Here is an 11,494-nt window from a genome sequence, read left to right on the forward strand (position 1 = left end):
CGGGCTCTGCCTGCCCCCACGCCAGCTGGGGACAAAAGCGCCAGTCCTGGGTGGCACTGCAGGGCTGGCGTAAGCCCCCCAGGACAGCTGGCAGCTCTGTAAGGCTGGCATCCACCCAGCGAGCCTGCGCAAAGGAGCCGCGCGGGGGGGCTCGCCGTCAGGGTGCTTGCCCATGTTCGGGTGTCTGAGCTCCACCGCAGAGCTGGAGCCTCCCCTGGCCCCACATCGGCCCCATCTTGGGTCCTGGCCCCTGGCCAAGCCTGGATGGGGTGGAAAGGAGCTGGGGTGACCATAGGGAGCACCCCACCCGGCACTGCTGGCATCATCTCCCATGTGGGGGATAAAACCCGACAGTCACCACAAATTATGTCAGAAAAATCACCCATGGAGGTAACGATATCTGGGTGTAATCGCAAGTCAGGGCTCCTATCCCCTCAGGGCTCTTGTGCCCTTGTCCCCACGTCCCTCCCACACACAGGGGACCCCGCCGGCAGCTGGAGCTGGAGCTGGCCGCAAGGTCCTCAGCAGAGACAAACCCCCAGCACACCACTGAAAATCCCAGAAAGGCTTTATTTGCGTAAGAAGATTGATGCTGTTTAAAAACCCACCACTGCTAGAGGGTGGCTTGGCCATCCAGTATCAGTGGGTGCTGCCTGGGTGCTGGCACCTCCCTGTTCAGCGCTGCCTCGGGGGGCCGGGTGCCAGGCGAGCCAAAGAGACGAGGTGCACTCCTTCCTCCGCCTCCAAATGGGGCCTCCCCAAAAACAAGTCTTAAACGCCTGGCCTGGACACATGGTGGGGCCCTGCAGGGACCCTCACAGTGGGGAAGGCATGCATGGTGGTGGCGGTGGGATGGAGCTGGTTTGGCCCATCCTGGTGGGTCCTGGGCGTGGCCTGGGGCCGGTTCGCCTCTGCTTGCCCCATCTGTGAAATGGGTGCATGCAGCAGAGCGCTCTGCAGGGTTCGGGGGGCTGGGCAGGGGACAGAGAGTGCGGGGCTTTGTTCCTGGTGAATCGTGCGAGGGAGAGGGTGATGCCTGTCCAAGGAGTGGGGCCAGGGGCCATGGTGGGGGTTTCTGCCTGGGTCTGGCTTCAGCAGGCAGTGCTGGCCTCCCGCCCATGTTCCCCTGCCCTGCAGGGTCCCTTTTGCCATGACAGGCGAGTCACCAGGGCCCTCACCGTGCCATGGTGGCATCACAGCCTCCAAGGAAAGGGGCAAATCCTGTTTCCAACCTGCCCTGCCTGAAAGACCCTGGGCCCTCTCCTGCACGTGGGGCTGTGGGGCGACAGACCCCACCGGGTTGCGAGCTGCCCCAGGCTGGCTGTGAGCAGGGAGAAAGGAGAGCATCAACACGTTTCTCTCTGTAGTACCTACATAAACATCACCTACTGCTTTTATTTCCTGCTAAGCATGGAGGTTATCCAGGTGTGGAGGGCTGGAAGCCTTGCTGAGCTTGTCCTGTCGAGGTTTCGGATGCTCTCCTCTCTGTTGGAGGAGCAGCGGGGGTGAACCTGCCCAGGGGACATCGCACCTGGGCGCCGGGGTGGGGAGAAAGCTGGGGAACGGGGCGGTTTTCACCTCCAGTGCTTTGCTGGCACTGTGGTGCCGTGGGAATGCAGCAGTCTGCGGATGCCACCACTCACTCTACTCCTCCAAAGGGATCGGTCAAGCTGCCCCCACTACTTTCATCCTGAAAAATCTCCCTCGGAAGATGTGGGCCCTACCCTGCAGGTAGTGCAGTGCCGGCTCCCCAGTGCCAAGCAGCTCCCGCCTGTGGCTGCAATGGCTGTCTGCGCCCCTTCACCGTCAGTGGGACCGGGCTCACCTGCTGCCTGCCGGAGGGCTGGCGTTTCCTCAGAGGAAACGGAGCCTCCTGCCCAGTGTCCCTGCCACAGTCCTGCCTGCCAGCCACAGGGATCATGGGCAGCTCTGGGCTCTGCAGGGAAGGAAGCATCCCCAACCCACTGCTTCGCTGTGCATTTTTGCTGGCTCGGGGGCCAGGGGAGCCCTGTCCGTTGCTGGGCTGGGGGGTATGGGGCCATAGCGAGCACCCCACACAGTCCGGGTGCAGGCAGGGGTGCTGCCTGCTGTTTCCTGCAACCGAGGTCTGGGCCAGGGGAAGAGAGAGGACTGCAGCCTCTCACCTGGCTGCTTGTGGCCCACGGCTCAGTGATGCAGCCTGGAGAAGCAGCAGCCTGACATGGAAGGTGCGGAGAGGTGGAGGGTGTTTGGCTGGATGGTTGTGTTCCCTGGCCACCAGTTGTGCAGCATCCCGAAGTACCGGGCGCTCTCCTGTGCCATGGCAGCACAGCAGCCCCGGGTACCTGGGGGTGACACAATGCAGGAGGCAGGAGAGGTCCCTCTCTCCAGCTGACCATGGGGACCTGGGGTTGCTGATCCTCTCCCTCAGTGCCCCAGCATCCGAAGGGACATGGGAGCTGCCACATGTCCAGGCTCTGAGGCCCAGCCCGACTGTGCCGCTGCTCTGGGACAGAGGGAAACATGGTTCTGGCTCAGCTCGTGGCGCCCGGTCGCGCTGAAGGGGTCAGACCGAGAGGCAGTCATCCTTTTCCGGGCCTCAGGGCACCGAGTGGATGTCCTCCGAGCGCAGCACTTTGTAGATGACCCAGTAGAAGATATTGAAGACCAGGAAGGTGAAGGGGAAGACGGCTCGGGAGATGGTGTCAATGCGTTTGGCCCGGTCGATGTAGTGCCTGCAGAGACTCTCCCCTTCCCGCAGCAGCATGCTGGCTGGGGGTGGGCTGTAGATGTCGGGGCCCTCCCCAGCCCCGACCTGCGGCTGCAGGCAGTGGCCCAGCCCATAGCCTCGCAAGTAGAAGCGGCTCTCGCAGACGAGCTCTTCCTCCTGGTGAAGGGAAAGGCTGTCAGCCGGGGCACCCCGTGGGCACCCATACTGCAGGGTGAGCAGGTGCTTGTGGCTGCATGTCCCATACACCCCCCCGCTAGGCAATACGGTCGTGTAAGTGCCGGTGCAAGGTTAGGCACTTTTTCAGAAAGCCTGAAGCATGCAGGCAAAAGCATGGGGCAGGCAGGCTGCGAGCAGAGGCTGGCAGCAGTGTGCATGGGGTATGGGGGCAAGCACTGACCGACTGACTGGTCATCCAGCGCGTGTTTTAAGGGTGCATCCAAGGGCAACTCTGACCCTGGCAGCCTGACACTGATCCCCCCATGCCTCTTCCCAGCTCTGGCTTGGGGGCTTGGGAAAACCCGCTCTCCGGCAGCCAAGGGGATGGGGGTGAACTGGGGTGGAAGATGGGCACATGGGGGTGCAGGGGATGTAGGTTGCATGGGGTTGCAGAGCACATAGGGGTGCAGGGTGCATTGGAGTGTAGGGAGCTTGGGGGTGCCGGCACTGCTGTGGCAGCCATTTTGCTGCGGGGTGGAAGCGTGCCTGTACCGGTGAATAGGAGGGGGCCGGCAGCTTGCTGGGGCAGAGCTGGACAGGGATGCAGGAGCCTGGCTACCATCAGGGCTTGCAGGGCCTCCCAGTCCTTCCAAGGGCCCAGACCCCCGCTTCTCCCCACCGCTGCTTGGCGGGGGCTGCCCAGTGCAGCAGAGGAGGGAGGCTGAGAGAGCTGGACTCCTTGCTGGTCTCTCTGCCCTTGCTCACCCCATCTCCCCCCATGCTGGCGGGGGGCTGCAGGGAGGGCAGCATGCCTGTGGGGCCGCATGCCCATGATCAAGCCTGCAAAAGTGCCATGAGAGCCAGGTGCCTGCTCTCACCCTTGGTTTGCAGCCCACAGCCATCATTTGCGGCACAGCCCTGCTCGCCTCACAGCCCATTGGGTGCCGGCCAGCGGTGCCTGCGCTCCTCCCCACTGACAGCTGCACACTGTTAACGACTTGCCTCGTCCTGTTCTTTTATCCTTGGAGGGGATTGTGTGTGCAAAGATTTGTGAGGGATCGGCACATGCAAGCCCGGGCTGCATGTCTGTCTTCTCACCGAGCCTCCGGGCCACTCATTTGGTCTCTGTGGCTCATCCCCCGCTCTGCATTGCTGGTGCCACACCTGGCTGTGGTGGGTCTCTTCTCCCGGCACGTGCTGGAGGCCAGCCCCTCGCCTCGTGCCATGCCCACATGCAGCGCAGGTGCCGGATCCCAAACGCCATCTCCGACCGACACTGCCCTCCAAACCGCAGAGAGCAGCCTCCTTGCTGAGGTCAGCCTGCACAGGCGCTCAGCCGGCAAGGGGGCTCTCATGCGGAGAGCTTGTGCCCTGGCATCTTTATTTAACTCAGCAATCCGCCGGCTAAGCAAGATTTCCCAGTGGGAAGAGCAGCAGCAGCTCAAATTGCTGAGATTAGTTCTCATTTGCAGCAGAGTTTTATTCCCCTGCCCTAGGCTGAGTGCTTATGGCCACACTGGGGGACGCGGTGGGGGGGAGCCAGGGTGCCCTGCGTGCCCTGCAGCAGCTATTCCCTCAGCCTGGGGAGCCAGTGGGCCCAGCCAGGGCGTTTGGGGGAGAAGATGGCAAACTGGGAGTGCTGGTCCTCCCAGCTGGGTCCCTCTGGGCTGGGGCGGCCCTGGGGTGCTTACTGGGGGCCGAGCCTGGGTGCAGGGAGCTCCCTGGGCCCAGCTTTGTGGGGTCTGTGGGAGGGATTTGCCATCAGGCTGCGGCACCCAGGCTGTGCTGCGTCAGGCAGCACCAGCACAGGAACTGCGGGCAGCGGGGCTCTGCTCCAGTCTCTGACTGAGCAGCAACCCAGGGTGCTCCTGGCTGCACCCAGTGCCTTGCCAGCAGCACCCTGAGGTGGCTCTGCTGCACTTTGGTCTGTTTTAAGTTGGCAGATGGTTCCTGGGTTCGGCAGAGCCTCCCCCTCCCTGCCCCACTTGGGTGGGCGTTCATCTCCAGGGGTCGGTGCTCCGGGGCTATGAAAGGCACGGAGCAATGGAGCGCGCTGCAGGGAGCTGGGAAGCCTCTCCCGGCGTCCAAGGGCTGATGATGATGGAGGGGAGGCTCGGGGCAGCCCAGGGAGGCTCGGATGTGCCAGGCCTGATCTCCTCCCTGGAGCTGCTGTTGTCCCGCAGCATCTCCCCACCAGACTGAGAGCCTGCCCTGCCCCACTGCTCCTCCCTACACCTCAAGCTGCAAAGTGCTCGTGTGCCCTGAGCAGCTGCCCGCACTGGAGTTACTGCAGGTAGCCCCGAGTGCCTCAAACCTGCCTGCACCAGGAAAGCTGGGCAGGCGGAACCCTCACCCTGCCAGAGGTGTGGGCATGGCCTGGGGAGCTGGGCAGCAGCCCAGGAGCGGCTATCGGTCTGCCCCAGCATCACTCATCCCTTGGCAAAGAGGGCTGTGCTGGTCCTGCTTTACGAAGGGGAAACTGAGGCAGAGTGGGGGTGTCTCCAGGGAAATCTGCTCCATTCTCATCCCTCTCTCAAATCTCTTTTTGGCCCAGGGAGCGGCAGCTCCATCCTATGGGCACATGCTGTGTGCAAATCACTGCCCTGCTTCTTCCACGGGCCCTTGCTGGCCCCTGGGGCTGGCTCCCGAGGGGCTTGTTTTGGGGAGGGGAATTGAGGCCGGCTGGGGGTGCGGTGTGCTGTGCTGCACTGCGTGGGGGGCTGCTGGAGGGTCATGCTTTACCCGGGAGCTGGAGAGCTGCAAGAGTGTCACATAGGCATGCTCGCGGCCGTGCCGGCCACTCAGCTGCTGCAGGGACTCCAGGCTGGCTGTCCCACTGCTCAGGCCCTTTTGGCATCCGGCAGTGTGCACCAAACAGAAACAGGACAGCGGGTGACCGATGGCTCTGCCCCTGCCCCGGGGACAGCAGCTCTGGGTGCTGGGATAGGGACGGTGGGGGGATGGGGGCTCCGCGTGGAGGGGGAAAGCCCCCCCCAGCAGTGCCCAGGCACCGGGATCATCTTCAGCACATGCCGAAGGGATTTGGCTGCATGGGGCACTGCGAGCCTGTGCGATGTATACGTGTACTCGTGTTTTCCATGGAGGTCTGGTGCCTTGCAGTGCGCTTCGGCAAGAGAATGAGAGTGGGGCAGCCGCATGCCTTCCCCAAATATCTCGCAGGCCTGATGACTGCGCCGATGGGCTGACGGAGGGGAGGGCTGTCCTGCGAGCGTGGGACCCTGTGTCTCCAGGCCTTGCTGCACTCCCATCTCCAGCCCAGACCCTGTCCCTGAGTGCCACTAGTTCCCTTGGTGCTTCACCGCCCTGATGCAGCGGCGAGCCCCTGTCACCGCTGTGGCACAGCGGGGAGACCACGTTTGGGGCAGGTATGGGGAAAGGCTGTTTCCCCCACCCTCACTGTTTATTTTTCTGCTTTTTTAGAGGAAGCAGAGCCCGAAGATGTCCCGGCCGGAGGAAGATGGCACCCTGAGTGTGTTTGTGGACTGTGCTGGCAGGGTCTGGGGCACCTGTGCGTGTTGTGGACTGTGCTGCCCAGGCAAGCAGAAGGACTGCGACGCCTGTGGGTCCCCGATGTGCCGGAGGGGCTGGCTGCAAGCCCCGGGCAGCGGGACATAGCCCAGTGCCAAGCCCTGCCCCGGCGGCTGCTGAGAAACTGGCCCTGCAGCCCCGGGGTGTCCCCTCGGTGGCTGAGGACGGGCAGACTTCATGACAACAGTGGTGGGAGGGACTCACCATCCTCTGCCGCCTCTGGCGCCGGCGCAGGCGCATGAACTCCTTGTGCTGGCGGGAGACGAAGTTGACGGCTGCGTACTCCAACAAGGCGGCAAAGACAAAGAGCAGGCACACAGCCATCCAGATGTCGATGGCCTTCACGTAGGAGACCTGTGAAGGTGAGAGCGGCTCAGGGACCCACTGCCCCCCGTCTTGCTTGTCCCCCCCACTGCCAGCTTCGCCCTGCTACCAAGGGGCACAGGAGCCCTCTCAGCTGGGACACACAGGCCAGAGCTCACCCAGCCGAGCCGCACCGTGTTCCCCTCTCGACACATGCGGTGCCCCAGCTGGCAAGGCTACAGAGCCAGCCATTCCCAGGGGAAGGCGTCCTCTTGCCCCTGGAGCACTGGGGTTGGCAGCAGGTACCCCAGGTGCCCTGGGCAGGCTGCAGCGCAGGAGCCTCTCACGGGGCTGGCGCTGACCTTGGGCAGGGAGGCACGGGAGCCAGCGCTCTGCGTGGTCATGGTGAGCACAGTGGTGATGCCCAAGCCCACCCGGGCCGGCGCTGCGTCCATATTGATCCAGAAGGAGACCCAGGAGAGGATGACAATGAGCAGGCTGGGGATGTACATCTGGATCAGATAGTAACCCATCTGCCTCTCCAGGTGGAACTTCACCTCGATGCAGGTGAACTTGCCTGCAGGGAAAGACGGCCTTGATGGGTGAAAGGGACTTCCAGGCCGTGGCGGGGGGGTGGCAGCGGGTCTGTGGGGTGCTCACCTGTGTTGTAGTACTTGGTGCAATAGCCCAGGTCCTTCTTATCCCTGAGGATGAACTGTGGGAGTGTCAAGCCCTCTGCCACCTGCACGGCCTCCTGCTCCTCCAGCCACTCGAAGATGAGATCGTTCATGGTGTAGCCAACTGGAGGCAACAGAGGAGCCATGGGACTGGGAGGACACGCACCCCATTCATCCCCACCCTGAACGACTGCTCCTTTCTGCTCACCTCCCTCAGAAGCCGGGAGATGCCAGCCTGGGATGGGATGGGATGGGATGGGATGGGATGGGATGGGATGGGATGGGAGGACGGGACGGGACGGTACGGGATGGGATGGGATGGGATGGGATGGGATAGGGGGAATGAAGCATAGCTAGAAACCCCCTAGATACTCACAGCTCTCCAGCTGCATGTGGCACGTCTGGATGTCCATGGGGAAGTTCTTGAGGTCCATGGGGCAGGACAGGATCAGCGTCAGCCTGGAGGAGACAGAGGAAAGGAGGGGATTGCTGGAGGCTGGGGCAGTTGGCAGGGGGAAGCTGCCCCACAGGAGGCAAGAAGAAAGCTTTGCCTCCCCACTCGGGCACTGCTCTGGAGGAGAAGGGTTCTACCTAATGCTGTAGAGCACGTTGCCATTCTTGAAGATGCGCAGCAGCTTGTTGTCAGTGGTGACCTCGTGGAAATTGGCCCCTTTCTCGTTGGCGAAGAATAAGTCTGGCTTCCAGATGGAGTCAAGCATGGAGGGGTCGAGGTCAAGGGAGTCATCGGGGTACTCACGGTAAGCCAGGCGGGGGTCATTCCACTGCTGCCGCAGGAAGACGTTCACCCGGTAGTCCTGGGGCAGAGGGCACCGTGTCAGCCGGGAGCACCCCACGGTGCCCAGGGAGGAGAACAAGGAGGAGGAGGAGGAAGAGATGGAGGAAGAGGTGGAAGGGTGTCTCAGTCGAGACTCAGCTCTGCAGGTGCTGCCTGCGTGACACTAACCATGCATGGGGCAGGGGCAGCTCAGAAGCCTTCCCACACTGTCGGCAGTTAGGGGAAATTAAAAAGCCAAAGCCACAGCAGCCGAGAGAAGGAGAAGGAGGAAGAGGACCAGTAGCTGCTGCCTGCAATGTTCCTCGCAGGGCTCTGTGGCCCTGTGGGGGGTTGATGTGATGGTTGATGGTATTAAGGCTTTGCAGCAGCAGAAATAGGGAATTTTTAGTCCTGGGGCTTCCTCAGAGGAGTTCCTCATGCACCTGAGGAGGCTGGGGATGGTGGGGTCACAGAGCTTGCTTGCATTGTACGGCACCTGCCAAGCCTGCAAACAGCAGGGAGTTACGGCCGGCTGCCTCGCTCTGACCATTTGGGGTGTTTCTCCCAGCTCAGGCATGGGGAATGTGGCCCACACAGCCAAGCTCTGGTTAACTGACCCCAGAAAAGCCACAGCCGTTTGCTATGGCTCTGCATGTCCCCACCACAGTGCCAGGGCCGGCTCTGGAGAAGAGCTTACAGGACCCTCGTAAGCACAGCCATGGGCTTAGGCACCGGGACCTGCACGCTCCCCAGCAGAGCCACTGCCAGCCCCGAGGCACTGGGAGAGGAGCCTGTCGCGCTGGCGAAACCCTCACCATGGTGGTCTCGGTGACAGAGCCGAAACTGTTGATGAAGATGTTGCACGTCACGTTGACAGGTGGACCTGGAAAACAGCGTGAAGCCTCCTCTCACCACTGGCCAGGGAGACACGTGCACCACACAGGCACATGTGGGGACGCTGCCTCCTGCACGCGCTGCGCGAATCAATGCACACAAGCATGCCCCTTCCCACTGGGGTCACCCCCATAGTGTGCTGAGGTGAGCCCCAGCACACCCTGCAAGCATTGCAGATGCCCGTGCTGTCAGGCAAAGCAGGCACACGCAGGGCGGTTGTGATCGCAGGAGCAGCCGGGACTCTGGGGAGGGTGTTGGGACAAAGAGACGTGGGTCAGGGTCCTGCCCCCAAACCCATACCTGCCCATTCCCTGGTTTTGGGCAGCCATAAGCGTGAGATGCTGCCAGGTTTGGGAGCCTTACTTCCTCCCCTTACCTTTGAAGTTGGGTCGAATCCGGGCATCATACCCTGATGTTCGTCCCATAAGCTTGTCCAGGAAATCAGAGGGTGGCATGGGCTCAGGTGAGCTTCGGGAAGCAGCTTTAATTTCCTCCCACCCTGAGACGAGCCTGCAGGGCAGAGGAGGCTGATTAGCTGCCTGCCGGCAGCAAGGGTCTGCAGGCAAAGTTTGGCACCTCACGGGGATTGCCAGCTGCCAGGGGAAGCGGCTGTGCCCGCGCTGCATCCACTCCAGTGCTGAGTCAGCGCGCTGACCCCGGGACCCCTTCCTCCTTCCACTGTGATCCCAGTGGCTTCCCCCCTCACTTGCCACAGCCTGGTGAGGGTGCCCACGTTTTGCCTGTCCCCCTGCCAGCAAAGCCTCTGCGCACCATGGGTCTAGGGCTGCAGTGGGCATGGGGCGCAGCGGGCGATGGCCTCGTGCATGGCAGCCGGGCTCTGTGCCGGTGCTGGGGGGGGAAAGTGGGGAGGGTCTTTCCTGGGTTCAATTACCAATCCCAGCTTGACTTGCTGAGCAAACGTCTGTACCCTGCCTGGCACGGACTCATGGCTTAGGAGGCTTGGGGGACAACCCCCCCCTTCCCCAAGCCATGGGCTGGCCTGGCATAGGTGAGGAGGTGCCCAGGAGCACAGCTGGGGTTGTGACACCTTGCCAGGGGCCAAGACGACGTGGCAGAAGAGGAGCAGCAAAGGCCACCTCTGCACTGGCCGTGGCGTGGAGCTGACATGAGCTCTCCCACAGAGCGCTCCCAACGATGATGGAGACTTATTTAAACTGACCTTGGAGGGGATATTTTTGTGAACGCATCTTAGCCTGCCAGTTTCTCTCCTTCTGTCAGTCTATAATGATCATTTCAAGGAACAATGCGAGAGACGTTCGCTCACCACATTGCCAGGCACATGGCTGTGATGGAGAGGAATTAGCTGGAGACCTCCAGACACAAAGGGAGCTTTGAGCACACTGCTAGTGCTGCTGCAAGCTGCCTCATAACTCCACCAGGTCCATGCCCAGATGGGTCCCACTCCTGCTTGGAGCTACAACCCCGTTATCACAAGCAGAGGGTGATGCTGGGAGCTGGGATCCCCTGGAGTCCTTGTTCCTACCTCCTTGTTGCTACCAACACACTTTGTTCCTACCTCCTCTCAGGGGTGTGGGATTCACACTGGAGGGGCTTATATGCATCCTTGCCAGCTAGAAATGGCCACAACCACCACACCAAAATGATCTAGCTGGGCAGGTTTTCCCTTAATTGGAGATGGGCAGCAGAGAGTACCCGAGACTGGTCCTGGCCAAGAGCAAAAGGCTGGGAGAAATTCCCCCTCCAGGAGCTGCATTAGAGAGGTGCGCCTTTGGGAGGAGGGCTGCAGGAGGCCAGGGTAACAAGGAGTTAAGTCAGGCCTCTGCCTGCCACATAGCTGTGAACCATGTCCTCCTCCGCTGAAGAGGAGAATGAGGGTTCTCCCCTGGAGCATGTGGAAGGAAGGCTCCCTTGGTGCCGTGGCAGCTAGTTCCTTGAAGGGGCTCAGCTAACTGGCCGAGCAACAGCGGATCTGCAGCCCCAGCAATGCTGGGACCTTGGGGACTGCAGGGGGTGCAGAAATGCCCTGGGTGCAGCCACCTCCAGCGGCATCACTGGTAGGGCCATGCTAGCACACAGCCTCTGGGCACAGCCCCTGGGTCCTGGCTCTTCTCAAGAGCTTTGGCTGTAGCTCCCCAGTCCTGGGGGACTCTGCCACTAACCTGGCCCAGGCACCGTGGGGCCTTGGAACTCAGCACCTCTGTGGAGCGAGGGGATGGTGGGGCTGGAAAACACTCACGTCTGCCTAAAAATGCCACCCCAAGACAAGCAGTTTCCACATAAGAAGAGATGACATTTTGACATGATTTCCCCCCTGCCCGCCACAAATGCTGCGGTTCCCCCCCTGTGCTGCTCCAGCTGTACTGGCCGAATGGTGGGAGGGGGAGTGGGGGCAGGGAACAGGCTCAGCCCAGGGGGACTGCAGCCCCCCCAACCCCTCCCTGCCTGGCC

At 62.0% G+C, this 11,494-nt stretch overlaps 1 protein-coding gene across 1 annotated transcript; it reads right to left on the reverse strand.

Moving 5' to 3' along the window:
- Positions 1 to 562: 562 nt before the first annotated feature.
- Positions 563 to 9,519, reverse strand: LOC142087507 (glycine receptor subunit alpha-4). The gene is made up of 8 exons (XM_075161810.1): positions 9,441 to 9,519; positions 8,986 to 9,053; positions 7,987 to 8,210; positions 7,772 to 7,854; positions 7,379 to 7,519; positions 7,081 to 7,295; positions 6,620 to 6,769; positions 563 to 2,866 (listed from the first exon to the last, which is right to left on the reverse strand). The coding sequence occupies exons 1-8, from the start codon at positions 9,517 to 9,519 to the stop codon at positions 2,579 to 2,581; spliced, it is 1,248 nt and encodes a 415-aa protein (XP_075017911.1). The 3' UTR covers positions 563 to 2,578.
- Between the last annotated feature and the right edge of the window lie 1,975 nt (positions 9,520 to 11,494).

The sequence above is a fragment of the Calonectris borealis genome, chromosome 13, assembly GCF_964195595.1.
Source record: "Calonectris borealis chromosome 13, bCalBor7.hap1.2, whole genome shotgun sequence".
Lineage (NCBI taxonomy): Eukaryota > Metazoa > Chordata > Aves > Procellariiformes > Procellariidae > Calonectris > Calonectris borealis.

What these genes read in the sequence shown, in the direction of transcription:
- LOC142087507 (XM_075161810.1), bottom strand. Translation starts at nt 9,519, where the DNA reads ATGCCACCCTCTGATTTCCTGGACAAGCTTATGGGACGAACATCAGGG. An exon ending in AACGTGCTCTACAGCATTAG is followed by an intron (nt 7,855 to 7,986) that starts GTAGAACCCTTC and finishes TGTCTCCTCCAG; the next exon opens with GCTGACGCTGATCCTGTCCT. An exon ending in CCACATGCAGCTGGAGAGCT is followed by an intron (nt 7,520 to 7,771) that starts GTGAGTATCTAG and finishes TGTTGCCTCCAG; the next exon opens with TTGGCTACACCATGAACGAT.